The 22424-nt window shown below is 36.5% G+C and overlaps 1 protein-coding gene across 1 annotated transcript in view; it reads left to right on the top strand.

Moving 5' to 3' along the window:
• Positions 1 to 22424, top strand: part of MROH9 (maestro heat like repeat family member 9) — a 92342-nt gene that overhangs the window by 199 nt on the left and 69719 nt on the right. The window contains exon 2 of the mRNA XM_073790794.1: positions 17545 to 17624. Within this exon, the coding sequence (XP_073646895.1) occupies positions 17545 to 17624 (80 nt within the window). The remainder of the gene's footprint in view (positions 1 to 17544; positions 17625 to 22424) is intronic.

Here is a 22424-nt window from a genome sequence, read left to right as displayed (position 1 = left end):
TTGAAAACTGTTTTTAGCTTTTTCTTCCCAGCAGAGTCATATTCGTGCTCACCCTTCTGTGCCCCTGCAATGACCTTCAACACTAATTCAAAAGGAAGGAAGTTTTGACCCATCCCACTATTTCCCCATCCACCCTCATCTCCTGATTGCTCTGCCACAACAGCCTATTATCCTTCCTCCTTCCTCACTGTGGAAATCCTTCCCACCAAAATGGGTCAGAAGTAATCACCACTCGGAAGAGGACAACAAGTCATGTCATGGCAGATGAGGAAAGAAAAATATTTTCCCAGGTCACAGCCACAACCTCAGAGAAATAAAGACAGGGGAGACAAGGGGAGCTGTGAGAGAAGGAAACCCCATTACCCACTCGAATAATAGTAAAAATAGCTAACACTTAAGTAGCATTTATAACGTGTAAGCCATGCTCTGAGTGCTTTACATGAAAAACTCATTTAATCCTCACAAAAGTCCTACAGAGTAAGTGCTACTACTATCCCTGCTTGACAAATGAGGAAACTGAGGCAAGAGGTGACCTGCCCGTTGGCACATAATTTACAAGTGGCAGAGCCAGGGTGCAAATTCATGGAATCTGGTTCCAGAGTCCCTGGTCTAAGCATCAAGCTGTAATGTGTCAACCCTAAAACCGAGAATCTTGCCTGCCCTTGGGATCAAGGAAGACCTGTGAATAAATTATGAGGTTGAAGATTTTAAATAAACAGGATTCAGTATTACTAATAATGGTGAAGCTGTTTTAATAAAGAGATGGAAAATTCATGGAAATCAGACTTAGAAGTCAATAAGGGAGACAACGATCTAGGAGGGAATCGAGGGTAGGGGATCAGTGAGAAGAAAGGGAATAGAGGACAGTGGAAGACTTACAGGAAAAAACAGAACAATTTCCTACTTGTCTCAGCTGAAAAAATGTTATTAGCGCGCCCATATCTGCGTATTCTACCTCTAGATAGATAAAGACTTGGAATCTTTGTCTGCTATTTACTCTTTTGTGCTGTACTGTACATGTGTGTGCATTATTATTTTTTTTCTTTTTTTATACAGCAGGTTCTTATTAGTCATCAATTTTATACACATGTCAATCCCAACTGCCGAATTCATCACACCACCACCACCACCCCCCCGCAGCTATCCCCCTTGGTATCCATACGTTTGTCCTCTACATCTGTGTCTCAATCTCTGCCCTGCAAACCGGTTCATCTGTGCCATTTTTCTAGGTTCCACATATATGCGTTAATATATGATATTTGTTTTTCTCTTTCTGACTTACTTCACTCTGTATGACAGTCTCTACATCCATCCATGTCTCAACAAAAGACCCAATTTCGTTCCTTTTTATGTCTGAGTAATATTCCATTGTATACATGTACCACATCTTCTTTATCCATTCATCTGTCGATGGGCATTTAGGTTGCTTCCGTGACTGGCTATTGTAAATACTGCTGCAATGAACATTGGGGTGCATGTGTCTTTTTGAATTGTGGTTTTCTCTGGGTATATGCCCAGTAGTGGGATTGCTGGATCATATGGTAATTCTATTTTTAGTTTTTTAAGGAACCTCCATACTGTTCTCCATAGTGACTGTATCAGTTTACATTCCCACCAACAGTGCAAGAGGGTTCCCTTTTCTCCACACCCTCTCCAGCATTTGTTGTTTGCAGATTTTCTGATGAAGCCCATTCTAACTGGTGTAAGGTGATACCTCATTGTAGTTTTGATTTGCATTTCTCTAATAATTAGTGATGTTGAGCAGCTTTTCATGTGCTTCTTGGCCGTCTGTATGTCTTTGGAGAAATATCTATTTAGGTCTTCTGCCCACTTTTGGAGTGGGTTCTTTGTTCTTTTAATATTGAGCTCCATGAGCTGGTTATATATTTTGGAGATTAATCCTTGATGTAATTAATTTAATTAATCCGTTGATTCGTTTGCAAATATTTTCTCCCATTCTGAGGGTTGTCTTTTCGTCTTGTTTATGGTTTCCTTTGCTGTGCAAAAGCTTTTAGGTTTCATTAGGTCCCATTTGTTTATTTTTGGTTTTATGTCCATTACTCTAGGAGGTGGATCAAAAAAGATCTTGCTGTGCTTTATGTCAAACAGTGTTCTTCCTATGTTTTCCTCTAAGAGTTTTATAGTGTCTGGTCTTACATTTAGGTGTCTAATCCATTTTGAGTTTATTTTTGTGTATGGTGTTAGGAATTGTTCTAATTTCATTCTTTTAAATGTAGCTGTCCAGTTTTCCCAGCACCACTTATTGAAGAGACTGTCTTTTCTCCATTGTATATTTTTACCTCCTTTGTCATAGACTAGATGACCATGAGTACGTGGGTTTATCTCTGGGCTTTCTATCTTGTTCCATTGATCTATGTTTCTGTTTTTGTGCCAGTACCATATTGTCTTGATTACTGTAGCTTTGTAGTATAGTCTGAAGTCAGGGAGTCTGATTCCTCCACCTCCGTTTTTTCCCTCAAGACTGCTTTGGCTATTCGGGGTCTTTTGTGTCTCCATACAAATTTTAAGATATTTTTGTTATAGTTCTGTAAAAAGTGCCATTGGTAATTTGATAGGGGTTGCATTGAATCTGTAGATTGCTTTGGGTAATATAGTCATTTTCACAATATTGATTCTTCCAATCCAAGAACATGGTATATCTATCTCTTCACATCATCTTTAATTTCTTTCATCAGTGTCTTATACTTTTCTGCATACAGTTCTTTTGTCTCCCTAGATAGGTTTATTCCTAGGTATTTTATTCTTTTTGTTGTAATGGTAAATGGGAGTGTTTCCTTAATTTCTCTTGCAGATTTTTCAGCATCAGTGTATAGGGATGCAAGAGATTTCTGTGTATTAATTTTGTATCCAACTTTACCAAATTCATTGATTAGCTCTAGTAGTTTTCTGGTGGCATATTTAGGATTCTCTATGTATAGTATCATGTCATCTGCAAACAGTGACAGTTTTACTTCTTCTTTTCCAATTTGTATTCCTTTTATTTCTTTTTCTTCTCTGATTGCCAAGGCCAGGACTTCCAAAACTATGTTGAATAATAGTGGTGAAAGTGGACATCCTTGTCTTGTTACTGATCTTAGAGGAAATGCTTTCAGTTTTTCACCATTGAGAATGATGTTTGCTGTGGGTTTGCCGTATATGGGCTTTATTATGTTGAGGTAGGTCCCCTCTATGCCCACTTTCTGGAGAGTGTTTATCCTAAATGTGTGTTGAATTTTGTCAAAAGCTTTTTCTGCATCCATTGAGATGATCATATGGTTTTTATTCTTCAATTTGTTAATATTGTGTATCACATTGATTGATTTGCATATATTGAAGAATCCTTGTATCCCTGGGACAAATCCCACTTGATCATGGTGTAAGATCCTTTTCATGTGTTGTTGGATTCTGTTTGCTAGTATTTTGTGGAGGATTTTTGCATCTATATTCATCTGTGATTTTCTTTTTTTTGTAGTATCTTTGTCTGGTTTTGGTATCAGGGTGATGGTGGCCTCATAGAATGAGTTTGGGAGTGTTCCTTCCTTTGCAATTTTTTGGAAGAGTTTGAGAAGGATGGGTGTTAGCTCTTCTCTAAATGTTTGACAGAATTCACCTGTGAAACCATCTGGTCCTGGACTTTTGTTTGTTGGAAGATTTTTTTTTTAAATAAATTTATTTATTTATTTTTGGCTGCAATGGGTCTTTGCCGCTGCGCGTGGGCTTCCTGTAGTTGTGGTGAGCGGGGTCTACACTTCGTTGTGGTTAACGGGCCTCTCATTGTGGTGCCTTCCCTTGCTGCACAGGCTCCAGGTGCACAGGCTTCAGTAGTTGTAGCTTGTGGACTCTAGAGCACAGGCTCAGCAGTTGTGGTGCACGGGCCCAGTTGCTCTGTGGCATGTGGGGCCTTCCAGGACCAGGACTCGAAATGGCATCCCCTACACTGGCAGGCAGATTCCCAACAACTGCACCACCAGGGAAGTCCCTGTTGGAAGATTTTTAATCACAGTTTTAATTTCATTATTTGTGATTGATCTGTTCATGTTTTCTATTTCTTCCAGGTTCAGTCTTGGAAGCTTATACCTCTCTAAGTATTTGTCCATTTCTTCCATGTTGTCCATTTTATTGGCATAGAGTTGCTTGTAGTAGTCTCTTAGGATGCTTTGTATTTCTGCAGTGTCTTTTGTAACTTCTTTTTCATTTGTAATTTTGATTTGAGTCCTCTCCCTCTTTTTCTTGATGAGTCTGCCTAATGGTTTATCAATTTAGTTTATCTTCTCAAAGAACCAGCTTTTAGTTTTATTGATCTTTGCTAATGTTTTCTTTGTTTCTATTTCATTTATTTCTGCTCTGATATTTATGATTTCTTTCTTTCTGTCAACTTTGGGTTTTGTTTGTTCTTCTTTCTCTAATTCCTTTAGGTGTCAGGTTAGATTATTTATTTGAGATTTTTCTTGTTTCTTGAGGTAGGCTTGTATAGCTATAAACTTCCCTCTTAGAACTGCTTTTGCTGCATCCCATAGGTTTTTGATTGTCGTTTTTCAATTGTCATTTGTCTCTAGGTATTTTTTGATTTTCTCTTGATTTCTTCAGTGATCTCTTGGTTATTTAGTAATGTAGTGTTTAGCCTCCACGTGTTTGTATTTTTTACATCTTTCCCCCTGTAATTCATTTCTAATCTCATAGCGTTGTGGTCAGAAAAGATGCTTGATATAATTTCAATTTTCTTAAATTTACTGAGGCTTGATTTGTGACCCAAGATGTGATCTACCCTGGAGAATACTCCGTGCGCACTTGAGAAGAAAGTGTAATCTGCTGTTTTTAGATGGAATGTCCTATAAATATCAATTAAATCTATCTGGTCTATTGTGTCATTTAAAGCTTCTGTTTCCTTATTTATTTTCATTTTGGATGATCTCTCCATTGGTGTAAGTGAGGTGTTAACGTCCCTCACTATTATTGTATTACTGTCGATTTCCTCTTTTACAGCTGTTAGCAGTTGCCTTATGTATTGAGGTGCTCCTATGTTGGGTGCATATATATTTATAATTGTTATATCTTCTTCTTGGATTGATCCCTTGATCATTATGTAGTGTCCTTCCTTGTCTCTTATAACATTCCTTAAAGTCTATTTTGTCTGATATGAATATTGCTACTCCAGCTTTCTTTTGATTTCCATTTGCATGAAATATCTTTTTCCATCCCCTCACTTTCAGTCTGTATGTGTCCCTAGGTCTGAAGTGGGTCTCTTGAAGACAGCATATATATGGGTCTTGTTTTTGTATCCATTCAGCAAGCCTGTGTCTTTTGGTTGGAGCTTTTAATACATTCACGTTTCAGGTAATTATCGATATGTATGTTCCTTTGACCATTTTCTTAATTGTTTTGGGTTTGATTTTGTAGGTCCTTTTCTTCCCTTGTGTTTCCCACTTAGAGAAGTTCCTTTAGCATTTGTTGTAGAGCTGGTTTGGTGGTGATGAATTCTCTTAGCTTTTGTTTGACCGTAAAGCTTTTGATTTCCCCATCGAATCTGAATGAGATCCTTGCTGGATAGGGTAATCTTGGTTGTAGTTTCTTCCCTTTCATCACTTTAAGTATATCATGCCACTCCCTTCTGGCTTGTAGAGTTTCTGCTGAGAAATCAGCTGTTAACCTTATGGGAGTTCCCTTGTATGTTATTTGTTGTTTTTCCCTTGTTGATTTCAATAATTTTTCTTTGTCTTTAATATTTGCCAATTTGATTACTATGTGTCTTAGCATGTTTATCCTTGGATTTATCCCGTATGGGACTCGCTGAACTTCCTGGACTTTGGTGGCTATTTCCTTTCCCATGTTAGGGAATTTTTCGACTATAATATCTCAAATATTTTCTCAGGTTCTTTCTCTCTTCTGCTTCTGGGAACCCTATAATGTGAATGTTGTTGTGTTTAATGTTGTTCCAGAGGTCTCTTGGGCTGTCTTCATTTTTTTTTTTTTTTTTTTTTTTTTTTTGCGGTACGCGGGCCTCTCACTGTCACAGCCTCTCCCATTGCAGAGCACAGGCTCTGGACGCCCAGGCTCAGTGGCCATGGCTCACAGGCCCAGCCACTCCACAGCACGTGAGATCCTCCCAGACCGGGGCACAAACCCGTGTCCCTTGCATCAGCAGGCAGGCTCCCAACCACTGCTCCATCAGGGAAGCCCCTGTCTTCATTTCTTTTCATTCTTTTTTCTTTATTCTGTTCCACAGCAGTGAATTCCACCATTCTGTCTTCCAGTTGAGTTATCCATTCTTCTGTCTCAGTTATTCTGCTACTTATTCCTTCTAGTGTAGTTTTCAATTCAGTTAATATATTGTTCATCTCTGTTTGTTTGTTCTTTAATTCTTCTAGGTCTTTGTTAAATATTTCTTGCATCTTCTCGATCTTTGCCTCCATTCTTCTTCTGAGGTCCTGGATCATCTTCACTATCATTATTCTGAATTGTTTTTCTGGAAGTTTGCCTATCTCCACTTCATTTAGTTGTTTTTCTGGTGTTTTATCTTGTTCCTTCATCTGGTACATAGCCCTCTGCCTTTTCATCTTGTCTATCTTTCTGTGAATGTGGTTTTTCGTTCCAGAGCTGTGCATTATTTTTTAAAATGTTTAAACAAAATGGGTATAATGCTTTAAAAGTTTATTCAAAAAGATGTTTCTATAGATAATCTAAGTTTCATCACTGGATCAATCTATTCATTTGTATCTAAATTTGAAATCCATCTCTTGCTCTTGTAAAGGTGCTGTTTACTATGTATGTCTGTGAATGTCCCTCATCCTCAAATCATCAATTTTATCTTTATTTTAATTTTATATCATCGGATTTTTGTCTTTGCCTCTAAGCCACCCCCAATCACTTTTTATTTCTCTGGGGAAGAGGGATTTTAATTAATAAAGTAAGTTAATAGAGAGCAAAGTATCTTACTGTGTGAATTTGAAATTCTTTTTTGTTTTATCTTGTTTCGTTCCTAGTAGGGATTGCAAAGTGGAGATTTGCCATCAGTGAGCAATAAATATACTTTGTTTTGACCTAGTGAAATATATACACTGTTAGAGAAATAGAGTAGTCTAAACACAGTCATTGCCAATAGAGTGATGAAGAGTTTTACTGACAATATGAAGTGAACAGAAAATCTAGAAAACATAAAGAGCTAATTTATGCCATTTATATTACAGAAAAAAGTTTATTAGACACCAATTTATCTCTGGAGGCATAGCAGGAATCAGTAAGACAGCTGCTAAGCCTGTAAAGTAAGAATATGGTCCTAAGAAGGTTAAAATTGCACTACAATTTCAGTTCTTAATTTGTTTTTCAGAATCAGGGTTTATATTTCACTTAGCTATGGACAAGATCAAGTCCAAAAATCAAATTATATTCAAGAGAATGACATAGACTTAGGCTGCATATAGTTGTCAACAGAAAGGAGATGGTCAAATGGTTCATGGGACAAAAAGCAAACTTGTTTTGTGTAGAGGTCACAATTTGAGCCTAAATTGAATTCTCTAGAATTCGGGCATGTCTGGACCACTCCAGATGAGACAGAACTACCAGGAAGGAAGAGCCTGCAAGGGAAGAACATATCTTGTGTGAAGATATTATCAAGGTGCATAGTGTGATTCAAGGACAATAGGCTGGTAGAAGAGGGGGAAGAATCTCGCAATAGCACAGCCCCAGCTTCTGAGTCCCAGAAAGATGGGGCTGCTGTAAAAAAGAGAGAAACAATGAGTGGCTAAAATGGTGAGAGGGAATGAGGTCACCTGTGGCTTTTGCTATGAAGTGAGAGCATCTTTTGTGCAATCCTAGTTTTCTCTATCTTTTTAAATTGAAATATAGTTGAATTACAATATTATATTAGTACGACCCAGCAACTCAAATTCTTTGTATTTATTTGAAGAAAACAAAAACACTAATTTGAAAATATATATGTCCCTCATGTTTATTGCAGCATTATTTACAGTAGTCAAGATATGTGAGCAACCTAATTGTCCACTCACAAATAAATGGATAAAGAATATGTGGTACATATATACAATGGAATATTAGTCCTAAAAAAGAATGAAATCTTGCCATTTGCAACAACATTGATAGACCTGGAGGGTATTATGCTAAGTGAAATAAGCCAGTTAACTTGATAATGGGTATCAGCAGTCATGGGACTCCATCAGCAAGCACTAGCAATATTATCAATGCCTTTGACAGGTGGCAGCAGCAGCTTCAGCAGAATCTTTTGGTTTCAGCCAGAATAGTCAATGTTATCTTACCAAATCACAGCAATAAAGAAACTGTCACACATTTAAACTATTATAGATAGCTCGGCTATATAACACAAACTCTTTCTGCATCTAATTTGGTGAATCTATACAGTTATTCCTCTTTTTCAAAAATGTCTTGGCTAAGGTCATGGAAGCAACCTAAATGCCCATCAACAGATGACTGGATAAAGAAGATGTGGTGCATATATACAATGGAATATTAGCCATAAAAAGGAACGAAATTGGGTCATTTGTAGAGACGTGGATGGACCTAGAGACTGTCATACAGCGTGAAGTCAGAAAAAGAAAAACAAATATTGTATATTAACGCATATGTTAATGCGTTAATCTAGAAATCTAGGAATCTAGAAAAATGGTACAGATGAACTGGTTTGCAAGGCAGAAAGACAGACACAGATGTAGAGAACAAACATATGAATTGGGAGATTGGGATTGACATATATACACTAATATGTATAAAATAGATAACTAATAAGAACCTGCTGTGTAAAAATAAAATAAAATTCAAAATGAAAAGAAAAAAATGTATTGGCTAATTTTACTCATTTACACTTTCAGAAGAATTTCGGACTGTGCTTGTGAAATTTCTCCCAGAATTTCTTTTGGCATTTGATTAGAATTGTATAAATTTATAGATTAGTTTATGGACAATTTATTTAAATTATTGTCTTGTCATCAGGAACATGTTTTTTTCTCTCACTTACTTGAATCTTCAGTAAAGTTTTTTCTTCATGTATACCTTAAATATTTCTTAATCATTTATCTAGGTGTATTTTATAGATTTACAGTTATTGAGTGTAGAATATATGATTTGCAAATATTTTCTCCCAGTACATTGATTTTTTTTTCCTTTCCTTAATTGTGTCTTTTGAAGAGCAAAAAGTTTTAGTATTGATCAAGTCCAATTTATCTTTTTTTTCTTTTGACTGTGCTTTGGGGACTACATCTAAGGAAATTTTGCCTAAACCAAAAGTGACAAAGATTTTTTCCTATGTTTTCTTCTAAAGGATTTATAGTTTTAGCTTTTAGATTTAGATCTATTATCTATTTTGAGTGATTTTTGTGTAGGTGTGAGGTAGAAATATGAATTCATCTTTTTGCATATAGATATCCATTATTCCATTCTTTTATTTTTAACATATAATCTCATACCATTATTGCGCAGAATGTGACCTGCACAATTTCTGTCTCTGGGAACTTAGAGATTTTTTGTTTCTGAAGTGGATATATGATCAATTTTAAATGCTTTTTTAGTTTTACAAAAGTGCTATGTTTCCATTTTTTAAAATGATGCAATATAGATGAGTTTTTTAAAATACCACCATAAGAACAGCTATCATAAATTATGATTCCAGCCATTTCCCTAGGTTGCAGATCATTTTCTCTAAAAAATAAAATCTGAGGCATAACTTACATTTTTTCTGGTATCCAGTATAACCAATGAAGAATCTGATCATGATCTGATTCTCTAGCTTTTGTCACCTGTTTTCTCTTTCTGGAAGGCTTTAAGATTTTTCTTCATCTTGGCTAGACTGAAATTTCATAAAAATAGTTTTAGGTGTATTTTTTATTCAAGTATGTTAAGCACTTACTCATGTTTCAGTCTAAAGATTCCAGCCATTTATCTTTGAGAAGATCTTGCGTTATTTATTGGAAAATTTTCTTCCTTGTGTTTTCTTCATTCTTTCCTTCTGAGATTACTATTAGTTAGACATTGTATTGTGACATTTTAAGAAATCCCAAGATCTCATGGCTTTGATCTGAGACACATGAAAACATACTGAAGAATCAACTCAGGACAGAACCAAAGAGTTTCTCCTTGTGGATGGATTGTTGTGTGTGTATTAGTGATCTGGCACATCAGAATGTTCACTGACAAGACAGTTTAAATAATGCTCTAGAAGGATGGTTTGAGGAGAGATTAATGCCTTAGGTATTCATATAATTAAAATGTACTTTTGTGGTTCATTCTAACTGCTTTGTTAAATGTCTACCCAATAGTAATAGTAAAAAGAAATGTGGAAGTTTTTTTAATGTGTGCATATTAACATAATCACTGAGCTAATACTCTCTATTTTGCCTTCAAGGGTCACTAGACTACCTACTGAAATGTTTGTGGTTCTCCGTGGGTTAGACTTACTAAGTCAGTGTTATCACTTCCAACAACCAGATAACATTGACTAATGAGGATAAAAATAAAGACTTTTTCTGCCCATTAGAGATCTATTCATTTAAAGGGGAACCTTTCGATACTGAATAGAGAAGCAGTTTGTTAATATGACCTATCCAGAATTATTAGTGTCCCTAGATAACATTAATATTGTCAAAGTGGATAATAAAAGGCATAACAGATGGCAAATTAAAGTCCTAGATGGACTGGGTAAAGCTGACTTGAAATTGTTCCAAAATAAGGGCCTGTTCTATAGGCCTTTCTAAAATGTGGGGATTAGGAAACAATGTCTGTATCACCAGCTGGCTAAACCTTATTATTAGGAATAAAAATTTGGGGCTTCAATGGATATCATAGAAGAGTTGTGAAGAATGTTTATGTTATTACAGTAATCCATTATGACCTAACTCAGAGGTCTAATCCAGGTCTAAACTAGGGATATATTAGAGAAATGAGTTTTAAGTAGGCTTGGAAAAGGAAGAGAGTAACTAGGAATCCTCATCCTCTTGGACCACTGAAGTTGATGTGAACATGATGATTTTCATCACTTATTCTGCTCAGGGTTTTTGAAATTATATTTACATACTAATAATACCATGTATTACTAGTTCTGAGGGTTTATATAATTATATTAAAAAGATGAGAGGGAAAGAAACCAGTAAGTTTTATCAGCAGAATTCTATCAGATATTGAAATGGATATTTATGAATATAAGGCTCCAAAGTAGGCAGTCACCAACAAGTTTTTGAATGAAGTCACATTGAGACTTGGACTTAAAACAACACTCTAGATTCCACAAGGTTGCCATAGGGGAGGGAGGGTGGAGAAAGGAAGCACTGGGAGCCTGGGATTAGCAGATGTAAACTATTGTATATAGGATGGATAAACAACAAGATACTACTATACAGCACAGGGAACTATATTCAATACCCTGTGATAAACCATAAATGGAAAAGAATATTAAAAAAGAATGTCTATATGTGTACAACTGAGTCACTTTTTTGTACAGCAGAGATTGACACAACACTGTAAATCAACTTTACTTCAATTTAAAAATAAAATAAAAAAACAACAACACACTACTAGGTTGATATTACTAGGCAGTGATATTGGACATACTACCTGGTTATGATGTCCATGTATACCTAAGCTTTAAAAAGGTTCCTCTCTTTGCTGTTCCCAATGAAAAAAAAGTGGAAAACTTCCCCATTAAGGAAGTGAGAGATATTTGGGTCTCTGTGTTTGTAGAGGTTCTCTGCTTTTACTGTCATGCTATAAATTTTGAGTTATCTCAAGAGAGTATACTCTAGTGGCCATCAATAATAATGCAGCTCAACAGAAGCGCTCGCTTCTCTGTTTGGGGTAGAGAAATCAAAGAAAGCACAAGGGGCAGAAATCCAGCAGAGAAAACTGATAAGGAGAAAGGTATAGGTCTCTAGGCATAGAATATCAAGTTTCAATGAGTATTAATATGTCACACCAGAATCAGTAAAATGACAAGTATTGTACCCAGCACACATGGTTCTAAAATGGAAACAAATGGTTTTGCCTCAATTATACAATCTCACTTTTTTTTGACAGTCTCACTTGTTGACTTTGGTCATGTAAAAAGGAAAAGTAAGCTTTGGCTAGTAGTCTTTCTCTTTGTTCATTTGTATCTGCAGATAACTGAGGACCTCACATCCAAATGTGAGACCTGAGCTGATTAGTCAGCATGATGACCTGCCAGACTGAGCATCTACAGAAATCCTCTACTGAGCTACTCCCATCTAGGTCCCTAGTGGCTTTCATGTCTCAAATCCAAATAATAATTTTCTTTTTCTTGTGTGACCTTTAAGCAGCATTTGATATTGCTACCAGTCACTACTTATCTCTCTTTTTCCACTGCCAGTATTCTAATCCTACTCTGTTACAATCTCTCACCTCGGTAACATTCTCTTGGCAACAATTTTATCATATTCAATCAAATCTCTACAAAGCAGCCCTGTGATCTTGTCCCTCCTTCTATTAAATGCCTCCCATGGTCCTTAGAGATGAGTAGTAATCTTTATTACTCACAAAAGGACCAGCTGTGATTCAACCTTTCTGGCCCCATGATTTTCCACTGTCCTTACTCTCTTTGCACCATCCATGTGGTTTCCTTTCATGTCCTCTGATATAATGGTTCTCATTCCTGGCTTCATATTAGGATTATGTGTGGAGATTTTTTTTAAAAATACTGTTGCTAGGGCCACACCTTCAGATATTTTGATTCACTTGTGTGGGGTGAAGTCTAGGCATTTGTATTTTTGGAAGGGATCCAAATGATTTTAAGGCTCAGTGAGGGTTGAGAACGGTGTCTGTAATGCAACAAACCCTTTCTCAAGTCAAGTCCTTAACCCGGAGTGTTTCTCTGAAAAACTCTTCCTCTGCTCTCCTCACCCCCATAATCTCTAAGTTTGAGCTTAAAACTTCTTCAGAAAACAAATTTTCCTTGATACCCTCTGCTAGTTTAGCTTCCCTTAATCATCCCTATAAATCCTCTTTTGTTGAATACTTACTGATTTCCTGTGTTTCAAGTTTTCTTTCCCATGAGATTACTGGCAGAAATTATCTGTCTTGCCCCTGTTCTAACCCCACTGCTTAACACAGCACCTAGTACACAGTAGACACTAAACAACTATCTGATGATCAACTGAAAATGTTTGTATCCTGGGGATTCAATCTTGCAGAGATATTATATTTAGTTCTTCATCTTTCCATAACAAGATTCTTGGTTGAGGGGAGATTTGTAAGGATGGCAAAGGATTTTTGATGAGGGAAGTGTGTATTTGGGGTACCCTCATGAGCCAAGATATGTTGATGCTAAGACCCTAAAATGTCTGGAGATTTGGTGAAGTAGGCCTTCCAGTAGTGTGCAGAGATGAGGGCCCCACATCTCCCTGGAAAAGAACTTTCTAAGAAAAGACAGTGGAGGCACAAAACTAGTTTAAAGAGAATGATTAATTAGAAAAAAAAAAAAAAGGAGTAGGGCAATTCTACATAATATAACAGCACAGTAACTTTCTTTCAGGGATTTGTCCCATCAATCTTCCCCAGAGTTTAAGTCAAGCAAGGAATGAATATAAGAACAAGTAAAATCTGTTAAGAACTACAATACTGAGAGTGCACAGTGTAGTTACACTGGTTCTGGTTCTTTTTGCAGTAGTAGAAAATAATTTAACTGGATCTGGGAGTAGGCAGTGAATTTATTCTGGGTGTAGCCTTCACCTATCTCGGTATCTGGCCTTGGCAGTGTTGGTAGGGACACAAGAGCATCAGCAACAGCAATCACTACCTTCAGTAAGGCACCAGCACAAGACAGAAAGCCTAAGAGGTAAGGGCATTGGATATTCATGCCCTCAATTCAGATGCCTCATCTCTCTGAACTTTTGACATTTTGCTATTATCAGAGAAAGGAGACATTCTAGTGAGCTAAGATTAAGGGAAAAGTTCAGACTCACATAGTATTCTAGAAGATCAAGTCCATGGCTCCCTTTGAACATTCCCAGGATAGTTTGGGAATTACCAGAGGGAATTCAAATTCCCTCAGAATAATGATTATTATGATAATACCATTTTCTCCCTGGCTAAGGTGGCATAAGAAAACACACATTATCCATATGTGATTTGAAACATCTGAGATTTAAGAAACTAGTCAAGTGGGCACAACTCCAATTCTTCTGGCCAAGAATGACAAGCGATATTGAACAAAAAATGTCAATGATATAAGATATATATAAAAAGCACATGGATAGTTTAGAGAACAAAGCCAAAATAATAAATATGGAAGCTTAAGGCCCACCAGACTGGCCCTAGAATCCAGTGTTATGAAATATATTACAAAGTACAGATTTCCAGGATTGTGAGCATTTTTTTAAATTAATTAATTTATTTATTTTTGGCTGCTTTGGGTCTTCATGGCTGTGCACGGGCTTTCTCTAGTTGTGGTGAGTGGGGGCTACTCTTCGTTGCGGTGCGCAGGCTTCTCATTGCAGTGGCTTCTCGTTGTGGAGCACAGGCTCTAGGCGCACGGGCTTCAGTAGTTGTGGCACGCGGGCTCAGTAGCTGTGGCTCGTGGGCTCTAGAGTGCAGGCTCAGTAGTTGTGACGCACGGCTTAGTTGCTCTGAGGCATGTGGGATCTTCCTGGATGAGGGCTCAAACCTGTGTCCCCTGCATTGGTAGGCAGATACTTAACCACTGCGCCACCAGGGAAGTCCCAGGATTGTGACCGTTTTATCAGTTACTGTGGGTTTCCAGTGAAGACCCAGAGTGATTAAGGAGTCATTGAAAATGATATAAAAGAGAACTTATCCATATAATAGAAGTTAAAGCCAGAATGATAATCACATCTCCCCAGAGGAGGCACTGAAGAATTTCTGGGAACACTGGTGAGCATGTTATATATTTGAAACAATAACAAAAAGCCTAATTGGGAAAAGCAGGTGAAATTCCTGGCTAAATCCTATAACTCCCTATACCGACACCACTGGAGAATCAGTCTGTACATGTTAGACAATCCTTACTGCTTATCAATGTGTGCACTGGCTTTTGGAATTAGATAAACATTAGCAGTATATATGGCACAGGTGAAAGCATGCTTATAACAAGGAAGGGATATTTGCTGTAAATCAGTGAATCAACAAAAGATGTGACGCTAAAGTAATATGGGCAGAACAATAAACTGGTGATGGATTTGTGGTAACAAATTTGGAAAAGAGAGATCCTAGCTAACAGAGGGGAAGCAGAGGTCCATGTTATTAGAGATCAACGTAATGACGATTATTACTGTACAAGCAAGCTACAGGCTTAAAAATGGCTTCTCAATTCTGGCTGTACATCAAAATTTTCTGGAAGGCTTTTTTTTTTAATGTTGATGCCTGGTCTTGAATACAGACCTATTAAATCCATATCTCTGGAGGTGTGGCCCAGGAATCAAAATCAATATTTTTTAACCCCTTAATGTACTGCCAATGTTGAGAATCAGTGCTTTAAATTTAAAGTGTTACAAATTAATTTCTAAGGACTCAAGCCCAGTTAGAACATATTGTATAAGAAAAGTTCCCATTGAAACAATACTGTCAAAGGATCATTGCTTATATCAACAAAATGTTCAGTTAGTCACTGCCCAGAGAAACACAACTAGTAGATTTCTGGCCAAATTAAATGGAAGTGGTGACAAGGACAAAAATGTCTTTCCAAAATAGACCAATCACCATTATTCTTCCATGTTACAGTGAGAGTTGTCTACCATATAGAAGATTCCATGCTCTCTAAGTAATAATAATGTGCAGTATGTTAATAAATAACATAGCAAAGAATTATTCTCTCAAGATTAAGTAAAATCATGTTTGGCATTGTTAGGAATCAATGCTAGATATGAATATAAATATTTTAGAGAAAGGAGAATAAGTCCTCTGAACCACTCAGCCTGAGCACAGCCCAGAGAAGAGGTGTTAGACAATGATCAGTGTGGTGACTCCCAGGAAGGTCATGGCAGGATGCTTATCCCTAGTGGGGAGATGCCATTTTTTAATTCAGATCCCCAATCAGGAAGTTTGTCAGACTCTCTCATCTGTTTGGGCTGGTTTACCATGGTACCAGAGAATGGGTGGCTTAAACAACAGAAATTTATTTCTCACAGTTCTGGATGCTGGGAAGTCCAAGATCAAAGAATGGTAGATTCAGTATCTGGTGAGGTTCTTCTTCCTGGGTTTCAGACAGCCATCCTTTCCTTGCATCCTCACATGGTGGAGACAGAAATCGCAAGCAAGCTCTCTTATGTCTCTTCTTATAAAGGCTCTAATCCCATCATAGGGGTTATCTCTCATGACCTCCTCTAAACCTAATCACCTCCCAAAGGCCCCACTTCCTAATATCATCACACTGGGGGTTAGGGTTTCAACATCGAAATTTCTCAAAATTCAAACACGCAGTCCACAACACGATCTTAATAGACACGCATATAGCTCTATCCATCAAGATTGCTCTTACACTCCACAGAGGCAAAACACAGATCCCACAGGGCACTCAATGCTGGAGTCAGCAAAGCAGCACTTAGCAAACAGAGAAGGGCTTTTATTTAATGTGCGAAGTATTCAGGGGCAGTCATTTGCCATGCACTAGAGGAATAAATTCCCTTTGAAATACCATTATTATACAGCAGTACCTAAAAGAGAACTTTGAGCTATTTCAGAAATAGAGGCTGAGAATTTCTATAAACAGCACTAATGGGTCTGATACAAGAAAGTGACATTGCAACAGAGGCTTGCATGAACAAGAGTGGGATGTGCAGAAGAAAAGAGGTGCTATTCTATTAGGTCTTCTCCAGTTCTCCAACTTCTTGAATAAAGAAGTGGAGATTCTTGGGCTTCCCTGGGGGCGCAGTGGTTGAGAGTCCGCCTGCCGATGCAGGGGACACGGGTTCGTGCCCCGGTCCAGGAAGATCCCACATGCCGCAGAGCGGCTGGACCCGTGGGCCATGGCTGCTGAGCCTGCGTGTCCAGAGCCTGTGCTCCGCAATGGGAGAGGCCACAACAGTGAGAGGCCCGCGTACCGCAAAAAAAAAAAAAAAAAAAAAAAAGAAGTGGAGATTCTTAATGGAATCCCATTTATTATCATTTATAAATTTAAATAGTTATATTAGACAGCTATACACTGACCTGTACATGGTTCCCATTCTATAGTAGTGTGAGTTTGGACATTTTTCAGTAAGGCCTGATTTAAATCACCTTGCTGATAAGTTTATAGATAGACTCCACACTGAGCAGACTGCACTTAATGGTTAGAGTGTTGTATAGGAGGGCACCTGGTAAAGAGCATTCCTAATAAATTTTTGTCTGGAAATGCTAATTATATAAGCACAGTGGTTGGCTGTAAAAGGCCAGCATTTAATATCATGCATAGGTTTAAATTACAGTTTGTCTGGTCTCATCACTTCTATAAACCCTTGGGCTTATATTTCAAGTCCAATTTGGTCCCTTTGGTTTCTGTAAAAGACAGAATTACACATGATGTTATGAGCCCCACAGGTCTGTCATCATTGATTCTTTTCTCTCTCCTGGTACTTACAGGTGCAAACAGCTGCCAGCCTATGGGATGCATACTCAGGCCTGTTAAGTAATCAAGCCATGATCCTGGCCATGAACTCCAGGTATAATAAGCTTTAATGCTTTCATATCACTGATTGAATACCTTTTTAAAAATGTAATAAATACATATCAAAAATATGAGAAATAAAAAGTGACTCCAAATTCCACCACCCTAATTCAGCAACTGTTAGCTCTTTCTTTCTCATGTTCTTTTAAATCTTTCTGTATTGCAGGAATAGGCAGATTATTTAACTACTGCAGAATCATAAGCACGTTGCACATTCAATTTTCTATACTACTTTTCATTTTTGCTTTGTCTTAATTTTTAATTTCTCTGTAAAATCATATTTTCATTTTAATGGCAATGGAATATTCCAAAATTTTGACATTTTCTAAATTATATTATATTTTACCAACATTATGATAATCATCCTGGTACGTAAAAGATTGTATCTGCTCTGAACTACTTCCTTGAAATACCATTCTGAAAGTGAGGTTCCTGATTTAGGTGATAGGCAACCATGAAAATGCCCTGCTGTGGGGGAATCCTCATTGGTCAATAACTCCAGCCCTGCCTGTATAGATTCACCAGCACGGTCTGTGAGGTGTCACTTCCTGTAGGCTGATCTCACCAATGACCCAGAATGGTAGGACAAATAACTCCAATGGGTGACTTCAGCTTGGGGGATCACCATCAGCCAAGCTGAACCCTCCTTGGAACTTGCTGCAGTCCAAGACTCTTCCTACCCTATTCCTGCTTCCTTCCTTCTCTTGGAAATCTCTTGTACTTCTAATCCTGTTTTGGCATCTGCTTCCCCTGAACCCAAAGTAATGCAGATGAGATGAACCTTCTAAGAGCTTTTGATTGTGTCAACTTGTTTTCCAGAAGAACTGCACTTATTAATAAGTGTTTTGTCAAAGCCTAGTCACCTAGAAGATACTCATACATGTATACATAGATCCATATAAACAAAATTTGGCATACTGTATTATATTATTTTACAGGGTTCATGGAAAGGCAGACCCTGGATTAGAATCCCCTTCTCCATATTTTAATTTAATTTTTTGGTCTACTTAAATGTCCTAAAAATCCCCCACCTAATAGTTTTTCCTTTATTCTTTAAAATTTGTTATAGATTTTGGTTTTCATATTTCGACCAAGTATAATTTGGTACATAAAGATTTACATGTGTTATACCTTCATATATACTTGTATAATTTAATAATATAAATAAATTTTATTTGTTACTATTAAACTCATATAATAGCTTACTTATTTTTTTGACTAATTTAGTCTTTATTAATTATTATTTAGTTTCTGCTTACTCTTTTGCTTGTCTTTTTTTGTTGCTGTTATTGGAGTATAGTTGATTTACAATGTTGTGTTAGTTTCAGGTGTACAGTAAAGTGAATCAGTTACACATATACCTACTCTTTTTTAGATTCTTTTCCCATATAGCCCACTAGAGATTATTGAGTAGATTTCCCTGTGCTATACAGTAGGTCCTTATTAGTTATCTATTTTATATATAGTGGTGTGTATCTGTCAATCTCAATCTTCCAATTTATCCCTTCCCCCCTACCCCTGGTAACCATAAGTTTGTTCTCTACATCTGTAACTCTATTTCTGTTTTGTAGATAAGTTCATTTGTACACTTTTTTTAGATTCCACATGTAAACAATATCACATATTTGTCTCTCTTTGTCTGACTTACTTCACTCAGTATGACAATCTCTAGGTCCACTGATGTCACTGCAAATGGCATTATTTCATTCTTTTTTATGGCTGAGTAATATTCCATTGTATATACATACCACACCTTCTTTATCCATTCATCTGTCAATGGACATTCAGGTTGCTTCCGTGTCCTGGCTATTTTAAATAGTGCTGCAATGAACATTGGGGTGCATATATCCTTTTGAACCATGTTTTTCCTCCAGATATATGCCCAGGAGTGGGATTGCTGGATCATATGGTAGCTCTATTTTTAGTTTTTTAAGGCACGTCCACACTGTTCTCCATAGTTGCTGTATCAATTTACATTCCTACCAACAGTGTAGGAGGGTTCCCTTTTCCCCACACCCTCTCCAGCACATATTGTTTCTAGATTTTTTGATGATGGCCATTCTGATTGGTGTGAGGTGATACTTCATTGGAGTTTTGATTTGCATTTCTCTAATAATTAGTGATGTTGAGCACCTTTTCATGTGCTTTTTAGCTATCTGTATGTCTTCTTTGGAGAGATGTCTACTTAGATCTTCTGCCTATTTTTTTGATTGGGTTGTTTGTTTTTCTGATATTCAGCTGCATGAGATGTTTGTATATTTTGGAGATTAATCCCATGTCAGTTGCTTCATTTGCAAATATTTTCTCCCTTCATGAGGGTTGTCTTTTCATTTTGTTTATGTTTCCTTTGCTATGGAAAAGCTAAGTTTAATTAGGTCCCATTTGTTTATTTTTGTTTTTATTTTCATTACTCTAGGAGGTATATTGAAAAAGATCTTGCTATGATTTATGTCAAGGAGTTTTCTATGTTTTCCTCTAAGAGTTTTATAGTATCCAGCCTTTTAGGCTTATAGTATCCATTTAGGCCTTTAATCCATTTTGAGTTTATTTTTGTGTGTGGTGTTAGGGAGTGTTCTAAGTTCATTCTTTTACATGGAGCTGTCCAGTTTTCCCAGGATGACTTATTGAAGAGACTGTCTTTTCTCCATTGTATATTCTTGCCCCCTTTGTCATAGATTAGGTGACCATGGGTGCATGGTTTTATCTCTGGACTTTCTATCCTGTTCCATTGATCTATATTTCTGTTTTGTGCCAGTATCATACTGCTTTGAAGACTGTAGCTTTGTAGTATAGTCTGAAGTCATGGAGCCTGATTCCTCCAGCTCCGTTCTTCTTTCTCAGGATTGCTTTGGCTTTTGTGGTCTTTATGTTTCCATACAAATTGTAAAATGTTTTGTTCTAATTCTGTGAAAAATGCCATTGGTAATTTGATAAGGATTGCATTGAATCTGTAGATTGCTTTGGGTAGTGTAATAATTTTCACAATATTGATTCTTCCAATCTGAGAACATGTTATATCTCTCCATCTGTTTGTGTCATCTTTGATTTCTTTCATTAGTATCTTATAGTTTTCTGAGTACAGGTCTTTTACCTCCTTAGGTAGGTTTATTCCTAGGTATTTTATTCTTTTTGATGTGATAGTAAATGGGATTATTTCTTTGATTTCTCTTTCTGATCTTTCATTGTTAGTGCATAGGAATGCAAGAGATTTCTGTGCATTAATTTTGTATCCTGCAACTTTACCAGATTCCTTGATGAGCTCTAGTAGTTTTCTGGTAACATCTTTAGGATTCTCTATGTATAGTATCATGTCATCTGCAAACAGTGACTTCTTTTCCAATTTGGATTCCTTTTATTTCTTTTTCTTCTCTGATTGCCACGGCTAGGACTTCCAAAACTATGTTGAATAACAGTGGTGACAGTGGACATCCTTGTCTTGTTCCTGATCTTAGAAGAAATGCTTTCAGTGTTTCACCATTGAGAATGATATTTGCTGTGTGTTTGTCATGTATGGCCTTTATTATGTTGAGGTAGGTTCCCTCTATGCTCACTTACTGGAGAGTTTTTATCATAAGTGGGTGTTGAATTTTGTCAAAAACATTTTCTGCATCTATTGAGATATTATATCATTTTTATTCTTCAATTTATTGATGTCATGTCTCACACTGATTGATTTGCAGATATTGAAGAATCCTTGCATCCCTGGGATAAATCCCACTTACTTGATCATGGTGTGTGATCCTTTTAATGTGTTGTTGGATTCGGTATGGTAGTATTTTGTTGAGGATTTTTGCGTCTATCTATGTTCATCAGTGACATTGGCCTGTCATTTTCTTTTTTGTGATATCTTTATCTGGTTTTGGTGTCAGGGTGATGATGGTGTCATAGAATGAGCTTGGGAGTGTTCATTCCTCTGTAATTTTTTGGAGGAGTTTCAGGATAGGTGTTAACTCTTCTCTAAATATTTGATAGAATTTGCCTGTGAAGCCATCTGGTCCTAGATTTGTGCTTGGTCTATTCATATTTTCTATTTCTTCCTGGTTCAGTCTTGGAAGGTTGTACCTTTCTAAGAATTTGTCCATTTCTTCTAGGTTGTCCATTTTATTGGCGTATAGTTGCTTGTAGTAGTCTCCTATGATTTCTTATCTTTTAAATCTTTTTTTAAACTTGCCATTATACTATTATTTCTCCTTTTCCTTTTTTTTTCATAATGCATTTATTTTGCTTATGTCCTTCATGTCTTTGGTTGTATTTTTAGTCCTTTTAAAATCTTAAATTATATGTTTAGTTTATTATTTTCCCTCATTTTAAATAAAAAAAAAGTCTTGACTGTATTTAAGTACTTTGAATTTTCTAATTTTAAAAATAGACTTCTCATTGTGATTTGAGAACGAAATATATATCCTTTTATATTTTGAAACTTTCTATGGCTAAGTATATGGCAAATATTTGTCAGCATTCCATGATTATCTGAAAAGATAATCCTTGTTATCTCAATTAATACAATTTATACCTCCTTATTAATTATATTAAAGGTCTCTCCTTTTGCAGAATTTTTATTTTTATCTACCATATACTAATAATTGAATGCTTAATCATCTCCTATATCTGTGTGTCTATTTCTCCTTATATCTTTAATAATATAATAATTTTTCATAAAATTATATATATATTAATAATTCTGTTTAATAATTTTTCAATTTTGTTTCTACGTGGTTTGAGAGCTTTTGTATTAATAACTATGTCTTTTATTATTTTATAATAATTGCATATATCTCTCTTAATACTCTTTCAT

This window comes from Tursiops truncatus, chromosome 1 (genome assembly GCF_011762595.2).
Source record: "Tursiops truncatus isolate mTurTru1 chromosome 1, mTurTru1.mat.Y, whole genome shotgun sequence".
Classification (NCBI taxonomy): domain Eukaryota; kingdom Metazoa; phylum Chordata; class Mammalia; order Artiodactyla; family Delphinidae; genus Tursiops; species Tursiops truncatus.
The sequence above is the reverse complement of the archived record's forward strand: the minus strand, read 5'-3'. Positions and strand labels throughout refer to the sequence as shown.